The following is a 20,246-nucleotide window of genomic DNA, read 5'->3' on the forward strand; positions in this document are numbered from 1 at the left end:
TTTAAACGTTGCAATTTCGCATACTTACCTTCCATACGACCTCGCTGTGGGCGGCTAACATCCACTTCCTGGAGTGGGAGGGACGTTCAGCGTCACAGCGACGTCACGCAGCAGCCGGCCAATAGAAGCGGAGGGGCGGAGCTGAGTGGGACATAAACATCCCGCCCACCACCTTCCTTCCGCATTGTGGGCCGGGAGCCGCAGAAGGCAGGTGAGATCTGTTCATCATTCCCGGGGTGTCACACGCTGCGATGTGTGCTACCCCGGATACGATGAACAATCTGACGTGCAATTCTAGAGAAAGGTACGATGTGTATGCGATGAACGTTTTACCGTTCAATCGCAATCGCACGTACCTGTCACACACTGCAATGTACCTTACAATGCCGGATGTGCGTCACTTACGACGTGACCCCGCCGACACATTGTAAGATACATTGCAGCGTGTAAAGCGGGCTTTACTCCATATTATCTTACTTAACATTCTTATACTTTACATATCATTAATACAATATTTCCTGCAATAAGAGATCTTACATAAAACATTACACATAGGCGGGCTTTGCACACTACGACATCGCAGGCCGATGCTGCGATGTCGAGTGCGATAGTCCCCACCCCCGTCACAGGTACGATATCTTGTGATAGCTGGCGTAGCGAAAATTATCGCTACGCCGGCTTCACATGCACTCACCTGCCCTGCGACCGTCGCTCTGGCCGGCGACCCGCCTCCTTCCTAAGGGGGCGGGTCGTGTGGCGTCATAGCGACATCACACGGCAGGCGACCAATAGCAGCGGAGGGGCGGAGATGAGCGGGATGTAAACATCCCGCCCACCTCCTCCTTCTCATTGCAGCCAGGACACAGGTAAGGAGATGTTCCTCGCTCCTGCGGCTTCACACACAGCGATGTGCACTGCCACAGGAAAGAGGAACAACATCGTACCTGTGGCTGCACCGGCATTATGGAAATGTCGGAGACTACACCGATGATACGATAACGACGCTTTTGCGCTCGTTAATTGTATCATCTAGGCTTTACACACTACGATATCGCACACACTTTCGATTTGACCCCACCCACATGCGATATCGTAGTGTGCAAAGCCGCCCTTAAAGGTATACAACATACATATAAGTAAACACAATATACACTCAGTAGGAGTGGGGCAATTAGTGTGGTACAAGTGAAAAAAAAAAGTGTATCGCTGCAAATATTATTATACCGTACAACTGAAAAAATGTAAATGAAAAATGTTATTTTACTTTTCATCTTATTTTTTTATGGTAGAACAATACTGTATTGGAATATAATAGAAGAAAACTCACTGCACAAGAAGCAAGATTTGTGGAAACTTCCACCTTCACATTGTACTTCCTCTGCAAAGTAAACAGATGTATTGCACACCGAACATTTCTTTCCTCCACCCCAGTTAGGCATTTTTCTGTAGGAAATATAATTGATAAAAGTTAAATGATAAAATGTTGATTAAATCTTGTATGCAAACATTCATACATACAGTTAGGTCCAGAAATATTTGGACAGTGACACAATTTTCGCGAGTTGGGCTCTGCATGCCACCACATTGGATTTGAAATGAAATCTCTACAACAGAATTCAAGTGCAGATTGTAACGTTTAATTTGAAGGTTTAAATAAAAATATCTGATAGAAATTGTAGGAATTGTACACATTTCTTTACAAACACTCCACATTTTAGGAGGTCAAAAGTAATTGGACAAATAAACCAAACCCAAACAAAATATTTTTATTTTCAATATTTTGTTGCGGATCCTTTGGAGGCAATCACTGCCTTAAGTCTGGAACCCATGGACATCACCAAACGCTGGGTTTCCTCCTTCTTAATGCTTTGCCAGGCCTTTACAGCCGCAGCCTTCAGGTCTTGCTTGTTTGTGGGTCTTTCCGTCTTAAGTCTGGATTTGAGCAAGTTAAATGCATGCTCAATTGGGTTAAGATCTGGTGATTGACTTGGCCATTGCAGAATGTTCCACTTTTTTGCACTCATGAACTCCTGGGTAGCTTTGGCTGTATGCTTGGGGTCATTGTCCATCTGTACTATGAAGCGCCGTCCGATCAACTTTGCGGCATTTGGCTGAATCTGGGCTGAAAGTATATCCCGGTACACTTCAGAATTCATCCGGCTACTCTTGTCTGCTGTTATGTCATCAATAAACACAAGTGACCCAGTGCCATTGAAAGCCATGCATGCCCATGCCATCACGTTGCCTCCACCATGTTTTACAGAGGATGTGGTGTGCCTTGGATCATGTGCCGTTCCCTTTCTTCTCCAAACTTTTTTCTTCCCATCATTCTGGTACAGGTTGATCTTTGTCTCATCTGTCCATAGAATACTTTTCCAGAACTGAGCTGGCTTCATGAGGTGTTTTTCAGCAAATTTAATTCTGGCCTGTCTATTTTTGGAATTGATGAATGGTTTGCATCTAGATGTGAACCCTTTGTATTTACTTTCATGGAGTCTTCTCTTTACTGTTGACTTAGAGACAGATACACCTACTTCACTGAGAGTGTCCTGGACTTCAGTTGATGTTGTGAACGGGTTCTTCTTCACCAAAGAAAGTATGCGGCGATCATCCACCACTGTTGTCATCCGTGGACGCCCAGGCCTTTTTGAGTTCCCAAGCTCACCAGTCAATTCCTTTTTTCTCAGAATGTACCCGACTGTTGATTTTGCTACTCCAAGCATGTCTGCTATCTCTCTGATGGATTTTTTCTTTTTTTTCAGCCTCAGGATGTTCTGCTTCACCTCAATTGAGAGTTCCTTAGACCGCATGTTGTCTGGTCACAGCAACAACTTCCAAATGCAAAACCACACACCTGTAATCAACCCCAGACCTTTTAACTACTTAATTGATTACAGGTTAACAAGGGAGATGCCTTCAGAGTTAATTGCAGCCCTTAGAGTCCCTTGTCCAATTACTTTTGGTCCCTTGAAAAAGAGGAGGCTATGCATTACAGAGCTATGATTCCTAAACCCTTTCTCCGATTTGGATGTGAAAACTCTCATATTGCAGCTGGGAGTGTGCACTTTCAGCCCATATTATATATATAATTGTATTTCTGAACATGTTTTTGTAAACTGCTAAAATAACAAAACTTGTGTCACTGTCCAAATATTTCTGGCCCTGACTGTATGGTTCCATTTGACAATTTTAAGAACAAAAAATGTTTTGGTTATACTTTATCGAATGTATAAAAAAAGAAAAATATACAGTACTTCTCGCTTTATAAGAAGCACCGGATTATAAGGTGCAAATTTAGAGGAAAAAAAAGGGGAAAAAAATATGGGGCCTGTCTTATAATCCGATGCTGTCTTAGCGGAGGGTGGGGGTGGGGGGTAGTAGCGGTGGTGGAATGGGGTCACAGAAGGCAGGGGCGGTGGTTGAGTATGGTGATTCTGGGGGCGGTGCAGCGGGTGTCACAGATGCTAGATGTGGGCACTGTGAGACAGGAGGCGCATCCTGAACCTGTCAGTGGTGCAGACTTCAAAGAAATGCATTAGGAAAAAAGCATTATTGCATTCGGAAGATGCCTGTATGCTGCTGTGAACAATCTAGACAAAGAAAAAATGACATGGGCTCTTGCCTATTTTTGATAAGCAGACAAGGTAAAGCAGATAACTGGGGGCTCTTATTATCAGGCTGGGAAGGTCCATGGTTATTTGGCCCATCCCAGCCTAAAAATAGCAGCCTACGGCTGCCCCAGAAGTAGCGCGTCCACTAGATGTGCCAATTTTGGCACTTTCCCCAGTTCTTCCAGACTGCCCTGGTGCGGTGGAAATTAGGGTAATATGTTTTGGGGTTGATGTCAGCCTGAATTGACAGCTGGCATCACGCCCTGGGGTTAGTAATGGAGACGCAAGTTCAAGTTCAGGTTAAGTCCAGGACCTGAACCAAACTTTTAACTGAAGTCCAGGGGAACTCTGCAAATCTGAACTTCCACAGGTCCGCTCATCTTAAGTCCCAGGGTAATGTAAAAATAATTTTAAAAGCAGACGCTCACATGCTGACCCTTCATACTTATCACTGAGTGCCCTACTAGTCTCCTGGTATCAACACCTGGCAGGGGACTCACACAACTGCTGTAGCCAAGCAGCAGCCTTTACACATAAATACAGTTAGGTCCAGAAATATTTGGACAGTGACACAAGTTTTGTTATTTTAGCTGTTTACAAAAACATGTTCAGAAATACAATTATATATATAATATGGGCTGAAAGTGCACACTCCCAGCTGCAATATGAGAGTTTTCACATCCAAATCGGAGAAAGGGTTTAGGAATCATAGCTCTGTAATGCATAGCCTCCTCTTTTTCAAGGGACCAAAAGTAATTAGACAAGGGACTCTAAGGGCTGCAATTAACTCTGAAGGCGTCTCCCTCGTTAACCTGTAATCAATGAAGTAGTTAAAAGGTCTGGGGTTGATTACAGGTGTGTGGTTTTGCATTTGGAAGTTGTTGCTGTGACCAGACAACATGCGGTCTAAGGAACTCTCAATTGAAGTGAAGCAGAACATCCTGAGGCTGAAAAAAAAGAAAAAATCCATCAGAGAGAGATAGCAGACATGCTTGGAGTAGCAAAATCAACAGTCGGGTACATTCTGAGAAAAAAGGAATTGACTGGTGAGCTTGGGAACTCAAAAAGGCCTGGGCGTCCACGGATGACAACAGTGGTGGATGATCGCCGCATACTTTCTTTGGTGAAGAAGAACCCGTTCACAACATCAACTGAAGTCCAGAACACTCTCAGTGAAGTAGGTGTATCTGTCTCTAAGTCAACAGTAAAGAGAAGACTCCATGAAAGTAAATACAAAGGGTTCACATCTAGATGCAAACCATTCATCAATTCCAAAAATAGACAGGCCAGAGTTAAATTTGCTGAAAAACACCTCATGAAGCCAGCTCAGTTTGCATTTTTTTGCCCACAGGCAAACAAACGCTGATGTAAAAGCACCGTAAGAGGTATAAGAAACTTGTTGATAGCTATAGAAAGAGACTGATTGTAGATATTTATTCCAAATGGTGTGCAACCAAGTATTAAGCTGACCTGGTGTCATGATATTTGTCAGGCCCATTTTTGGAGTTTTGTGTTAAATAATGTCCATTTTGCCTTTTTCTGTGTTTTTTTGTGTTGTTTTAATACACGCAAAGAAAATAAACATGTGCATAATAAAATGTGCAATTGCAATAACTTTCTTGGAGAAATACTTTGTTTTCAAGAGCAATTTCAATGGTGCCAACACTTTCGGCCATCCATGACATATACAATGCCTTGCGAAAGTATTCGGCCCCCTTGAACTTTTCAACCTTTTCACACATTTCAGGTTTCAAACATAAATATAAAACATTTTAATTTTTTGTTGAAGAATCAACAACAAGTAGGTCACAATTGTGAAGGTGAACAAAATTAATTTCTTATGTTAAAAAAAAATAACTGAAAATTGTGGCGAGCAATATTATTCATCCCCTTTACTTTCAGTGCAGCAAACTCACTCCAGAAGTTCATTGAGGATCTCTGAATGATCCAATGTTGTCCTAAATGACTGATGATAAATATAATCCACCTGTGTGTAATCTAGTCTTCGTATAAATGCACCTGCTCTGTGATAGTCTCAGTGTTCTGTTTAAAGCGCAGAGCATCATCATGAAGACCAAGGAACACAACAGGCAGGTCCGTGATACTGTTGTGGAGAAGTTTAAAGCCGGACTTAGATACAAAAAGATTTCTAAAACTTTAAACATCCCAATGAGCACTGTGCAAGCGATCATATTAAAATGGAAGGAGTATCATACCGCTGCAAATCTACCAAGACCCGGCCGTCCATCCAAACGTTCATCTCAAACAAGGAGAAGACTGATCAGAGATGCAGCCAAGAGGCCCATGATCACTCTGGATGAACTGCAGAGATCTACAGCTGAGGTGGAAGAGTCTGTCCATAGGACAACAATCAGTCGTACACTGCACAAATCTGGCCTTTATGGAAGAGTGGCAAGAAGAAAGCCATTTCTCAAAGATATCCATAAAAAGTGTTGTTTAAAGTGTGCCACAAGCCACCTGGGAGACACACCAAACTATTTGGGCACAATGCCAAACGATATGTTTGGCGTAAAATCAACACAGCTCATCACCCGGAACACACCATCCCCACTATCAAACATGGTGGTGGCAGCATCATGGTTTGGGCCTGCTTTTCTTCAGCAGGGACAGGGAAGATAGTTAAAATTGATGGGAGGATGGATGGAGCCAAATACAGGACCATTCTTGAAGAAAACCTGTTGGAGTCTGCAAAAGACCTTAGACTGGGACGGAGATTTGTGTTCCAAGAATATGATCCCAAACATAAAGCAAAATCTACAATGGAATGGTTCACAAATAAACATATCCAGGTGTTAGAATGGCCAAGTCAAAGTCCAGACCTGAATCTGTGGAAAGAGCTGAAAACTGCTGTTCACAAACGCTCTCCATCCAATCTCACTTAGATGTGCAAAATTGATAGGGACATATCCCAAGCGACTTGCAGCTGTAATCGCAGCAAAAGGTAGCACTACAAAGTATTAACTTAAGGGGGCTGAATAAAATTGCACGCCCCAATGTTTAGTTTTTTATTTTTTACAAAAGTTTAACATAAGCAATACATTTTCTTCTACTTGACAATTGTGTCCCACTGGTTGTTGATTCTTCACCAAAAAATTAATTTTTTTTTATCTTTATGTTTGAAGCCTGCAATGTGGAAAAAGGTTGAAAAGTTCAAGGGGGCCAAACACTTTCACAAGGCACTGTATATATATATATACAGTTAGGTCCAGAAATATTTGGCCAGTGACACAATTTTCGCGAGTTGGGCTCTGCATGCCACCACATTGGATTTGAAATGAAACATCTACAACAGAATTCAAGTGCAGATTGTAACGTTTAATTTGAAGGTTTGAACAAAAATATCTGATAGAAATTGTAGGAATTGTACACATTTCTTTACAAACACTCCACATTTTAGGAGGTCAAAAGTAATTGGACAAATAAACCAAACCCAAACAAAATATTTTTATTTTCAATATTTTGTTGCGAATCCTTTGGAGGCAATCACTGCCTTAAGTCTGGAACCCATGGACATCACCAAACGCTGGGTTTCCTCCTTCTTAATGCTTTGCCAAGCCTTTACAGCCGCAGCCTTCAGGTCTTGCTTGTTTATGGGTCTTTCCGTCTTAAGTCTGGATTTGAGCAAGTTAAATGCATGCTCAATTGGGTTAAGATCTGGTGATTGACCTGGCCATTGCAGAATGTTCCACTTTTTTGCACTCATGAACTCCTGGGTAGCTTTGGCTGTATGCTTGGGGTCATTGTCCATCTGTACTATGAAGCGCCGTCTGATCAACTTTGCGGCATTTGGCTGAATCTGGGCTGAAAGTATATCCCGGTACACTTCAGAATTCATCCGGCTACTCTTGTCTGCTGTTATGTCATCAATAAACACAAGTGACCCAGTGCCATTGAAAGCCATGCATGCCCATGCCATCACGTTGCCTCTACCATGTTTTACAGAGGATGTGGTGTGCCTTGGATCATGTGCCGTTCCCTTTCTTCTCCAAACTTTTTTCTTCCCATCATTCTGGTACAGGTTGATCTTTGTCTCATCTGTCCATAGAATACTTTTCCAGAACTGAGCTGGCTTCATGAGGTGTTTTTCAGCAAATTTAACTCTGGCCTGTCTATTTTTGGAATTGATGAATGGTTTGCATCTAGATGTGAACCCTTTGTATTTACTTTCATGGAGTCTTCTCTTTACTGTTGACTTAGAGACAGATACACCTACTTCACTGAGAGTGTCCTGGACTTCAGTTGATGTTGTGAACGGGTTCTTCTTCTATGTTTGAAACCTGAAATGTGTGAAAAGGTTGAAAAGTTCAAGGGGGCCGAATACTTTCGCAAGGCATTGTATATGTCATGGATGGCCGAAAGTGTTGGCACCATTGAAATTGCTCTTGAAAACAAAGTATTTCTCCAAGAAAGTTATTGCAATTGCACATTTTATTATGCACATGTTTATTTTCTTTGCGTGTATTAAAACAACACAAAAAAACACAGAAAAAGGCAAAATGGACATTATTTAACACAAAACTCCAAAAATGGGCCTGACAAATATCATGACACCAGGTCAGCTTAATACTTGGTTGCACACCATTTGGAATAAATATCTACAATCAGTCTCTTTCTATAGCTATCAACAAGTTTCTTATACCTCTTAGGGTGCTTTTACATCAGCGTTTGCTTGCCTGTGGGCAAAAAAAACGCAAACTGAGCTGGCTTCATGAGGTGTTTTTCAGCAAATTTAACTCTGGCCTGTCTATTTTTGGAATTGATGAATGGTTTGCATCTAGATGTGAACCCTTTGTATTTACTTTCATGGAGTCTTCTCTTTACTGTTGACTTAGAGACAGATACACCTACTTCACTGAGAGTGTTCTGGACTTCAGTTGATGTTGTGAACGGGTTCTTCTTCACCAAAGAAAGTATGCGGCGATCATCCACCACTGTTGTCATCCGTGGACGCCCAGGCCTTTTTGAGTTCCCAAGCTCACCAGTCAATTCCTTTTTTCTCAGAATGTACCCGACTGTTAATTTTGCTACTCCAAGCATGTCTGCTATCTCTCTGATGGATTTTTTCTTTTTTTTCAGCCTCAGGATGTTCTGCTTCACCTCAATTGAGAGTTCCTTAGACCGCATGTTGTCTGGTCACAGCAACAGCTTCCAAATGCAAAACCACACACCTGTAATCAACCCCAGACCTTTTAACTACTTCATTGATTACAGGTTAACGAGGGAGACGCCTTCAGAGTTAATTGCAGCCCTTAGAGTCCCTTGTCCAATTACTTTTGGTCCCTTTAAAAAGAGGAAGCTATGCATTACAGAGCTATGATTCCTAAACCCTTTCTCCGATTTGGATGTGAAAACTCTCATATTGCAGCTGGGAGTGTGCACTTTCAGCCCATATTATATATATAATTGTATTTCTGAACATGTTTTTGTAAACAGCTAAAATAACAAAACTTGTGCCACTGTCCAAATATTTCTGGACCTAACTGTATATATGTCAACAGCACCTCTAGGAATATATTTACTTAGAAATTTGGTGACTGGTCAATACTTATTTCACCCACTGTGTGTGTGTGTGTGTGTGTGTATACACACACACACACACACACTGGGTGAAATAAGTATTGACCAGTCACCAAATTTCTAAGTAAATATATTCCTAAAGGTGCTGTTGACATGAATTTCTCAGCAGATGTCAGTGACAACCCATCCAATCAACACAGGCAGCAAAGAAATTAAACTATAGATGTCAATAAATTTAATGATATGTTATAATGAGAAATGACAAAGTGAAAAAGTATTGGACACATGAAGGAAGAGTGGGGGAAAAGCCATGGAAAGTCATGATACCATCCGAAATCTATCAGTAATTAGAAAGCAGTCCTGGCACTTAGTGAAAAATATTGTCAGCTGGTTCAACTGATGGCCTATAAAAGAGTGTCTCATTACCAACGTTCCACACAAGAAACCTCTTATGATGGGTAAAACCAATAAGCTGTTTTATGACACTCACAACCATTTTCTTGCAAAACAAACTGATGGCATTGGTTACAAAACAATCTCTAATCTACTGAAGGCTCTAGTAAGCACTGTTGAGGCCATAATCTAGAAGTGGAAGGGAAATCATTTTCCCACAAACCGGCCACAACCACGTGCTGTCCGCAGGATTTCACACAGAGGAGTGAAAAGAATTACGAGAAGGCAAAAAAATTCAAACCATAGATGTCCATAAATTATGTGTAATAATGAGAAATTACACAGGAAAAAGTATTGAACACTCGTTCTACAAATTAATTAATACTTTCTACAAAATGTTTGTTGGTCATGACAGCGTCAAGACACCTCCTCTATGAAGAAACTAGTAACATGCATTGTTCAGATATGATTTAGGACCATTCTTCCACTTAATCACTTGTCAAATCCTGACTGTTCCATGAGCTCCTTCTATGAACTCTGACCTTTACTTCCTTCTATAAATTTTCTATTGTATTCAGATTAGGTGACTGACAGGGCTATTCTAGGAGCTTTGTTTCCTTTCTCTGTAATGAATTAAGAGTTTCCTTGGCTGTGTTTGGGATCATTGTCTTGCTGAAATGTCCACCCTTGTTTGATCTTCATTATCCTGGTAGATGGCAGTATATTTTTATGAAGAATATCTAAGTACATTTGTTCATTCATCCTTCCTTCAATTATATGAAGTCTCCAAGTGCCCTATGCTGAAGAACTACCTCAAACCATTGTGTTCCCACTTCCAAACTTCACTTTTGGTATGGTGTTAAAGGCCTTCTAACATGGTGTGTGTTATGGCATCCAAAGAGTCAGAGTTTGGTCTAATCTAACCCAACTATCATATTTTACAGGCTTGTCTAAATGTTATTGACTAAACTTTAAATGTGCTTGAACATGCTTTTTGTTCAGTAATGGAGTCTTGCGTGGTGAGCGTACATACAAGCCAAGGAGGCTGAGTGCATTACTTATTGTTTTCTTTGAAACAATTGTACTTGCTAATTCCAGATTTTTGTGTAGCTCACCACAGGTGGTCCTTGGCTTTTGGACAGCTCTTCTGGTAATTTTTTTCACTGTGAGCACCTAGTTGTGGCTGGTTTATGATCTTTCCACTTCTGGATTATGGCCCTAACAGTGATCACTGGGACCTTCAGTAGTTTAGAAATTCTGTAACCAATGCCATCAGTATGTTTTGCAACAATAAGGCTATGAAGGGCTTGACACAGCTCACTGGTTTTACCCATCATGAGATGTTTCTTGTGTGGCACCTTGGTAATTAGACACCTTTTCATAGGCCATCAGTTGAAGCAGCTTATATTCTTTGTCCCTAAGTGGCAGGATTGCTTTCTAATTATATATTTCAGCTGGTGTCATGACTCTCCATGACTTTTTGCACCTCTCTTTCTGCATGTGTTTAATACTTTTTTTCTCCATGTGCCATTTGCCATTATTACAAGTAACCTAATTTATGGACATCTATGGTTTGATTTATTTGCCTGTGTGGACTGGATGATTTACTACCGACAGCTGGTGAGAATTTCATGTCAATAGCATCATCTTTAGAAAAATCGGTGACGTATTCAATATTTAGTTCAGCTCTTTATATATATATATATATATACAGTATGTATATATAAATTTTTCATAGCAGCACCGAGAGATTATAATTGGGTGCAAAAATCCTTCATAAACAGCATCCTACTGTCCATTCAATATATTAAAAAAATCAGAAAACAGCACTCTATTTTTCTTCAGGATTGTCTTTCTCCCCAACACTGTTGTCGCCCAACAGTGGTGGGGAGAAAGGTCAGTTTCTGACCGAAACATCCTGTGTGGGCCATTAAAGATACATAAAGATAAAAATTTAAATGTTATGATGAAGAATCAACAACAAATGGGACACAATTGTGAAGTTGAACGAAATTTTTTGCTTATTTTAAACTTTTTTAAAAAATAAAAAACTCAAAATTGGGGTGTGCAATATTATTGCATTAGGGGAATTAAGTATGCCAAGACCATTAACCAATAAGATTAAGACTAGAACAGAAAACCAAAGCCCATACCAAGAAATTTCAGAGACCACCCTTCAGGTAATTGGTCACACTTGAGCATCAGATGCATTAACCAAATGCTCAAACACAAAGTAAATGTTTTATAGTGCATGTCTCCACATGGTCTTAATGAGCAGTGGAGATTTGGATGTTTCCTATGATAGGTCATTGTAGTCAATTTGCCAGGATTTTTGTGTCTATTTCATATTAATTTTTCTGGGACTGGTTTGTTTTCTATGGTAGCTTCAGTTTTTAAGTTTATGGATGAGGCCGTTATTATTGCATGGATGTATATTTTTAGTTATGTCAGTCAAAGGGCATAAGACGAAGAAGTGCTTTTTTTGTCTAAGGTTTGTTATTTGTGCGAAATTACCAATGATTATAATTAAAGAGCTGTGAAGAACTGTTTCTGGGCAGTTTCTTAATAGAAGATAATTAGAGGTGAGCGGATCTGTTGAAATTAAAATTTGCTGACTTTTCCCCAGAAATTTGATTTGCGGTAAATAAATTTCTCTGAATCTCAGTACTGGAAAGCTTGTAATTGCCTAGAAAATACAAGTGGAGAAAAAGAAAGAAAGAGAAACCAGTGGACCAGAGCTTACACTTTACATGCGAGAGAGAGGACCTCACTGACCTTAAGAGCTCACACTTTACCGGAGAGAGAGAGTACCTCACTGACCTTAAGAGCTTACACTTTACTGGAGAGAGAGAGAGAGGACCTCACTGACCATAAGAGCTCACACTTTATCGGAGAGAGAGAGGACCTCACTGACCTTAAGAGCTCACACTTTACCAGAGAGAGAGAGGACCTCACTGACCTTAAGAGCTCACACTTTACTGGAGAGAGAGAGAGGACCTCACTGACCATAAGAGCTCACACTTTACCGGAGAGAGAGAGAGGACCTCACTGATCTTAAGAACTTAAACTTTACTTTAAAGTTACTTTGTCTATAACAGTTGGGTGGTTTTGTGATTGTACCCATGAGCCGTGACCCAAACTACCCCACTGTCTAATTAAGGCTAGGAGGAGGCCTAATTAGGACTTTCGCTATGAGGCACCATGATTTCTGTGTACAACGCTGAATGTGAATGCAGATGTTTCTGTCTATATCTGGAAAAGAATAGAATTTGACAGCTCTCTTTTGTGCGTCATGATTGCTTATCTAAGCACTAACAAATCTTTCCACATATCTAAAAACACTCAACCAATACTTCCCCACCCTCAAAGTATTTTTAATAGACTTTAACTCTCTTCACTAACCTGATATTCAGCAAGATGTACACACTCACGTATAAAACATCAATCAACAACTCTACAACCCTCCATAAAACATTAACAGGCAACCTTCCATGCCTCCGATAATACAAATCTCCTCCCCTAGCTTTCTTAAGGTCCAGTCACACTAAGCAACTTACCAGCGATCCCAACAACGATAGGGATCGCTGGTAAGTTGCTAGGAGGTTGCTGGTGAGCTGTCACACTGCGACGCTCCAGCGATCCCACCAGCAACCTGACCTGGCAGGGATCGCTGGAGCGTGGCTACACGAGTTGCTGGTGAGCTCACCAGCAACCAGTGACCAGACCCCAGTCTCCTAGTTACAGCACACATCAGGTTAATTAACCCGATGTGTGCTGCAGCTAAATGTGCACAGAGCAGGGAGCAGCGCACAATGCTTAGCGCTGGCTCCTTGCTCTCCTAGTTACAGCACACATCGGGTTAATTACCTGATGTGTGCTGCAGCTAAATGTGCACAGAGCAGGGAGCAGCGCACACTGCTTAGTGCTGGCTCCTTGCTCTCCTAGTTACAGCACACATCGGGTTAATTACCTGATGTGTGCTGCAGCTACATGTGCACAGAGCAGGAGCCGGCACTGACAGTGAGAGCGGAGGAGGCTGGTATCAAAGGTAAATATCGGGTAACCAAGGACAGGGCTTCTTGGTTACCCGATGTTTACATTGGTTACCAGCCTCAGCAGAAGCTGGCTCCCTGCTCACTGCACATTAGTTGTTGCTGTCTCGCTGTCACACACAGCGATCTGTGCTTCACAGCAGGACAGCAACAACTAAAAAATGGCCCAGGACATTCAGCAACAACCAACGACCTCACAGCAGGGGCCAGGTTGTTGCTGGATGTCACACACAGCAACATCGCTAGCAACGTCACAAAAGTTGTTCGTTACCAGCGATGTTGCTAGCGATGTTGCTTAGTGTGACGGGGCCTTGACTCTTTCACACCTGGAAATATAACCTATAAAAGGGCTTTGTAAATGAACTAGAGGCAAGTTAACAGTGAGCCACAAATGATGAACGCAGGCAGTTTGTCAGCAGTGAGTGCATATTACACTAGTTTTATTGCTACCACAACAGAGAGGTATTACAGAGGTCAATTAAAGGGAATATGTCAGCAGTTTTTTGCTACCTCATCTGAGAGCAGCATAATGTAAGCAAAGAAATCCTGAATCCAACGATGTATCACTTAAGCCTGCTTTACACGTTGCAATTTCGCATACGATATCGTATGCGATTTGCAACGCCCCCATCATATGTGTCGCGGGCGGAGGAGGGGACGCTGCGCTCTCCCACTGCTCGGGTCCGGTCGCTGCTGCTGCTCGGTGGTGGCTCGAGCGGTGGGCCGGATCCCGGGGACTCGAGCGGCGCTCCTCGCCCGTGAGTGAAAAGAGTGGGGATTGGATTGTGGGGATTTGGGTTATTGTCCGTGACGCCACCCACGGTTGTGGTGATATTGGTGACACCACCGCTGCTCTGGACGGGGATCCCGGGAGCGATGACTGGGAGCAGCCTGGATGTTAGTTCTCCGGTCCGTGGGTAGGGGGTTGGTTGTCCCGGGGCCCGGTGATGGGGTAGGGATGGATGGCAGGCGGGTTACGGGGCCTGGCGAGGTGCAGGGTCGCGGGGGCAGCGCTGTGCCGCACGGCACGGTGGCACTCACCCAGCCAATGATGAGGACACAGTTCTCGGTAAAACACACGGCTGGATGGACGGGTCCCACAGATGGCTGCGGTGTTTCTCCTCCCGGCAGGTTGATGGTGACTGCCTTTCCCTGCACCTGTGTAACGTGTACGGTTCCAATGGGTTCCCACCAGTAACCCGCTCCCCAACTTGGATGGGTGCTGAAGGAGCCCCTTTTGCCCGCAGGCTCTGGCCCCGGGAACTTTAGTCTTGGCGGTGACTGTGTTTCCCTCTCTCGGTTGGACGGTTGCCTTCTGACGGGACTTGGCTGCTGGGAAACCCAGGAGGTTCCCTTCGCTAACGGATTTGGCAAATTCACAGCGACTCCTAGCCTTGCCGGGGTCCGTAAGCCCCTGCCGGATGGTGTTGGCTTCTCTTTGCGTACTGGTCCGGTACCGCCGGGCCACCGCCCATCCACGGTCCTTACGGTTAGCTCCAATAGGCCACTCCTGCAGACGGTCACCACCGACTGCCAACCTTGCTGATCCGTCCGGGCCACACACCCGGACCAACTTCAGTCTGCTCCTCTACCACTTTCCTTCCTCTCACTTCCACTTCCAAACTGAACTCTGTCCTCTTTTCCCGCCTCCAGGACTGTGAACTCCTCGGTGGGCGGGGCCAACCGCCTGGCCCACCCCCTGGTGTGGACATCAGCCCCTGGAGGAAGGCAACAAGGGTTTTTGGCTGACTTTGGTGTGACTGTCCGGGAGTGTGGGGTGTGTTGATGTTGTGCTCGTGACGTCCTGGCTTGTCCAGGGCGCCACATATGTGCAGCACGTTTAATTTGTTGAACGTGCCGCACAAACGATTAACCCCCGTCACACGTACTTACCTTCCATACGACATTGATGTGGGTGGCGAACGTCCACTTCCTGGAGTGGGAGGGACGTTTGGCGTCACATCGACGTCACGCGGCAGCCGGCCAATAGAAGCGGAGGGGCGGAGCTGAGCGGGACGTAAACATCCCGCCCACCTTCTTCCTTCCGCATTGTGGGCCGGGAACCGCAGGAGGCAGGTGAGATCTGTTTATCGTTCCCGGGGTGTCACACACTGCGATGTGTGCTGCCTCGGGAACATTGAACAACCTGACGTGCAATATTTCAGGATTCAACGACGTGTATGCGATGAACATTTTACCGTTCAATCGCAATCGCACGTAGCTGTTACATGCTACAATGTAACTTACGATGCCGGATGTGCTTCACCTACGACGTGACCCCGCCGACACATCGTAAGATATATTGTAGCGTGTAAAGCGGGCTTTAGATTACTGGATTCAACCAATATGACACATTCAGAATTTTTAGATTTAGGCAGGTAGCAGAGCTCTGAGAGCTGTGCTGCCCACACCAGGCTCTTGATAGAGATTGTACATTGACAGTGAGGTGTCAATCACAGGAGAAAGACATGATGGACTGCCGTGCATGTGAGATTGTAGTCCAAGCAATGAAAAATCCTGCTGTATTCTGATGCTTGAACAAATATAGCAAATAAACAACAAGACAGACATGCCTCAATTCTATGTTTTCCCCCTTGCAGCATGCTGTCCTCAGTTTACATAGGAAAAACCTGCTGACAAACTCCCTTTAAGTAAATATTCCATAAAACATATTGTAAGTGAGTGATGATTGTGAGTGAGGGATAAAAGAGCATACCTAAACTGCACCTAGGCACTTACATTTGCAAACAATTGACAAAAGTGACCGAAAAGTAAATTAAGTCAGATAAAAAAATGACTCCTAATAGTTTCCTACTCAAATACTTGTTCCTTCATACAAAGCTGTGACCACAGCATATATATGTGACAGCTGTATAGTATCAGTATGTGCACACACTATAGGCATCCACAGCATATACATGTGACAGCTGTATAGTATCAGTATGTGCACACACTATAGGCATACACAGCATATACATGTGACAGCTGTATAGTATCAGTATGTGCACACACTATAGGCATCCACAGCATATACATGTGACAGCTGTATAGTATCAGTATGGGCACACACTATAGGCATCCACAGCATATACATGTGACAGCTGTATAGTATCAGTATGTGCACACACTATAGGCATCCACAGCATATACATGTGACAGCTGTATAGTATCAGTATGTGCACACACTATAGGCATCCACAGCATATACATGTGACAGCTGTATAGTATCAGTATGTGCACACACTATAGGCATCCACAGCATATACATGTGACAGCTGTATAGTATCAGTATGTGCACACACTATAGGCATCCACAGCATATACATGTGACAGCTGTATAGTATCAGTATGTGCACACACTATAGGCATCCACAGCATATACATGTGACAGCTGTATAGTATCAGTATGTGCACACACTATAGGCATCCACAGCATATACATGTGACAGCTGTATAGTATCAGTATGTGCACACACTATAGGCATCCACAGCATATACATGTGACAGCTGTATAGTATCAGTATGTGCACACACTATAGGCATCCACAGCATATACATGTGACAGCTGTATAGTATCAGTATGTGCACACACTATAGGCATCCACAGCATATACATGTGACAGCTGTATAGTATCAGTATGTGCACACACTATAGGCATCCACAGCATATACATGTGACAGCTGTATAGTATCAGTATGTGCACACACTATAGGCATCCACAGCATATACATGTGACAGCTGTATAGTATCAGTATGTGCACACACTATAGGCATCCATTGCCTCATTCTTATTTACAGTCTGTATCCTGCTTGGGCTACGTCTTTCCAAGTATGCTGATAGGCCAGAGAAACATCACGCCTATTCAGGAAGACTTCAGAACGACTAAATATGTCTATAAAAGGTAGCTTACATTCCACTGGAGTAGACGCTTTAAACAATGACCACTTCTCTCACGCCCAACTAGGAAGCTAGGTATTTAGCAGACTGCTACAACATAAAAATGCTTCCTACAGCTGATTATTACAATGTCTATTGGGTTTTCTCAAGTTTTAAAGTATATGTAACAGATCGAGCCAGTGTCATGCTAAAATAATGCAGCCATGAAGCACATGAGCTTTCGCACCTATCATACATACAGACACGGCGTATTACCTCTGTATCTACGTCTGATCCATCCTATTCTTATTGGGCAGTAATCGAGCATTTAAGGTTATGGACGTACCTGAGTCTGAATTGCTTCTTATGGTCTCTTGATGGCTTTGCTGCCTTTGTTGGATAGGAGTGACTTGTCTCCTTTTAAATACTGTAGTCCACAATCTGGTTGTGACCTTATAGGGGAAGACGGAGGAAAGAAATCAGACAGAAATGTACAGGAGGAGGGAGGGCAGAGGAGACACATCCTACGCTGCCTGGCGGTGCAGCTAGACCGTCCTGCAACTTACACAGGATTCACATAGGGAACAATAAGAAGATCCATACAACCAAGTCGCTACGGCATACCATATTCACATAACTGATCTATTCCCACCACTAGAAACGTATAGGAAACCGAGGAATACGAAGAGGTTTTAAGGGAAAACACAATACATATTTTATTAGCGCAGCAAGTGCATAGTACAATCAACATATTTCATTATGCATTATAGATAGAGGGATGTCGGTCACCAAAACATCAGTATGCAACAACATTTATGCCGCCATTCTGCATACATATATCCTTGTTCAATTTACATGAAAATCACATTGAATAATATTAAGCATAAAAAACTCAATTACATATATAATAGATGTAAGAAATTGTAAATAGTGACTATGTTAACATGCAGAGTTAGAACAAGAGTATACATGCTGCTCCCATCTCACCAGTATATAAAGTGCTAAGTGCAATATGCAAGTTTCAGAGCTCTATTGGGCTCTTGAATGGTATTAAAATGTAGCGCCAGAATTGCACTTCTGCCCAGGATTCACATAGGGACTGTAGACTCACAGCAGATTCCATCAAACCTGAGCACAACATGCAGTGACGCCTACCGCCACCATGGCTAAACCTAATAGATCGTTCAGACAACTGTATAGATTGTTTTTTATTGGGAAGCACACTGACTCGTTAATCAAATTTTTTTCAGCACCCAATTTATATAGATATATTACAATTCTGTAACAGAGAAAACTATTAATGATAGTTATTGTAAAAAAAAAAATGGATGGTACACGGATGACAAGTGAGAAAAAAATTACCCCATTTTTCTGTATCAAAATCGCACTGATTTTTATACTGGTGTGAGCCTATCCTTAATCTGACAGACCTTTTATAAGTTAGTGATGACCATCATGCTTCAGATCAAGCTTTGTGCTGTGGTTTCTGTTTCTAACCACGATGCAGATTTACTGTAAGTATTACCTAAAGCACCATTCACACTTCGTTTTTTTTTGTAAAAAATAATTAAGGATTTTTATCAGTGCGATTGACCCGATTTCAATCTGTTTTTGGTCTGTTTGTCCGTTTTTACTGTGGAGCCCAGGGCTGCTGCAGCGGTCTGGTGCGTTTCCTTCAGGGACTCTACGGGACGGTCTGGTCACAGGAAGGGAACCTTCTCTTTAGATTTTCGTGACGCCACTCTCGGTATTGCGGTCAGGGTGACCGCCACTGCAGATTAAGGGGTGCCTGGGGCTGATGGTGGGTGCAATTAGTTGTAGTGGCCTCCCGAGAGTGAGGCAAGCCCCAGGGCCCTGTGTGTGTGGAACCACAGGTCACAGAATTACTCAAACACAGTCCAAGAAGTCTTTTAACGTGTTTACTCACTGTTTGGTGGTCACTGTGAGATGCCCGGGCGACACTGCGATAACCAGGTGGAACCAGGAATTCCAGAAGGCCGTTCTGAGGGTAGCTGTCCACTCGCCCTCCTTGCACTCTTTTTGTTTGGGAGGACCCCTTACTTGAAATATGGGAGCTTCCTTGTCAGGTTGCTGCCTTCTTCCACCCGCGCTTACAGGAGTCATGGGCGGGGTTTCTTTTCATGCATTTTGGTCTGGTGTGGCGCAGTAATCTTTCATAGCAAAATTGCGGCGTTTTTTCAAACAATAAAGTACACTCCATAAAGCACAGTTTTTAAGGCACACGTCACCCGGTTTGACCGGGTCCAGTTCAATCCTGTTCGTGACGCCAGAAAAATGGGTTGCAGCAGCCAGGGATATGAGGTACTCGATTCCGGGCAGTGTCTCTCTTGGGAATGTCACGGTGGTGGCCGTTACTCGGTTCCATGCCCTGGGCCCTTTTTGTAATGGGGATATTTATAAGGGAGAATAAGATAATGTTCACATGTGACGCCAATTGCGGTGTTGCGGCTAAGTGTAAGGAGCTGCCTCTGCAAAATCTTACTACTAGGGCTGGTGGTATTGGCAGCTAGAATGGTAATCCCTCCGCATGTAGGGTTTTGCCCCAGAGGGTGTATGGTGCAGTGGGCGTCGGAAGAAGGTAGTCCACACAGGTGTTCAGTGCAACTGGTTTACTCACTGCTGAAGATGTCAACTGGTTGCCCAAAGCCGGCTTGTTTCGCCTCCAGGTCCCCTTCATCCCAGTGGCAGTTTGGTTCTCTAGTACCTTCTTCCCCTGCACCTGTCTCTGGTAAGTGGGTCCCTGTGGTATAGAA

The 20,246-nt window shown here is 43.2% G+C and overlaps 1 protein-coding gene across 1 annotated transcript in view; it reads right to left on the minus strand.

Moving 5' to 3' along the window:
* The window catches only part of LOC142291356 (cysteine and glycine-rich protein 1-like), a 66,751-nt gene extending 48,776 nt beyond the window's left edge, over positions 1-17,975 (minus strand). Inside the window, exons 1-2 of the mRNA XM_075335825.1 lie at positions 17,819-17,975; positions 1,328-1,443 (exon numbers count right to left, since the gene is read on the minus strand). Coding sequence (XP_075191940.1) covers positions 1,328-1,439 — 112 coding nt within the window. The 5' untranslated portion in view covers positions 1,440-1,443; positions 17,819-17,975. The remainder of the gene's footprint in view (positions 1-1,327; positions 1,444-17,818) is intronic.
* Between the last annotated feature and the right edge of the window lie 2,271 nt (positions 17,976-20,246).

The sequence above is a fragment of the Anomaloglossus baeobatrachus genome, chromosome 2 (genome assembly GCF_048569485.1).
Source record: "Anomaloglossus baeobatrachus isolate aAnoBae1 chromosome 2, aAnoBae1.hap1, whole genome shotgun sequence".
NCBI classification, from domain to species: Eukaryota; Metazoa; Chordata; class Amphibia; order Anura; family Aromobatidae; genus Anomaloglossus; species Anomaloglossus baeobatrachus.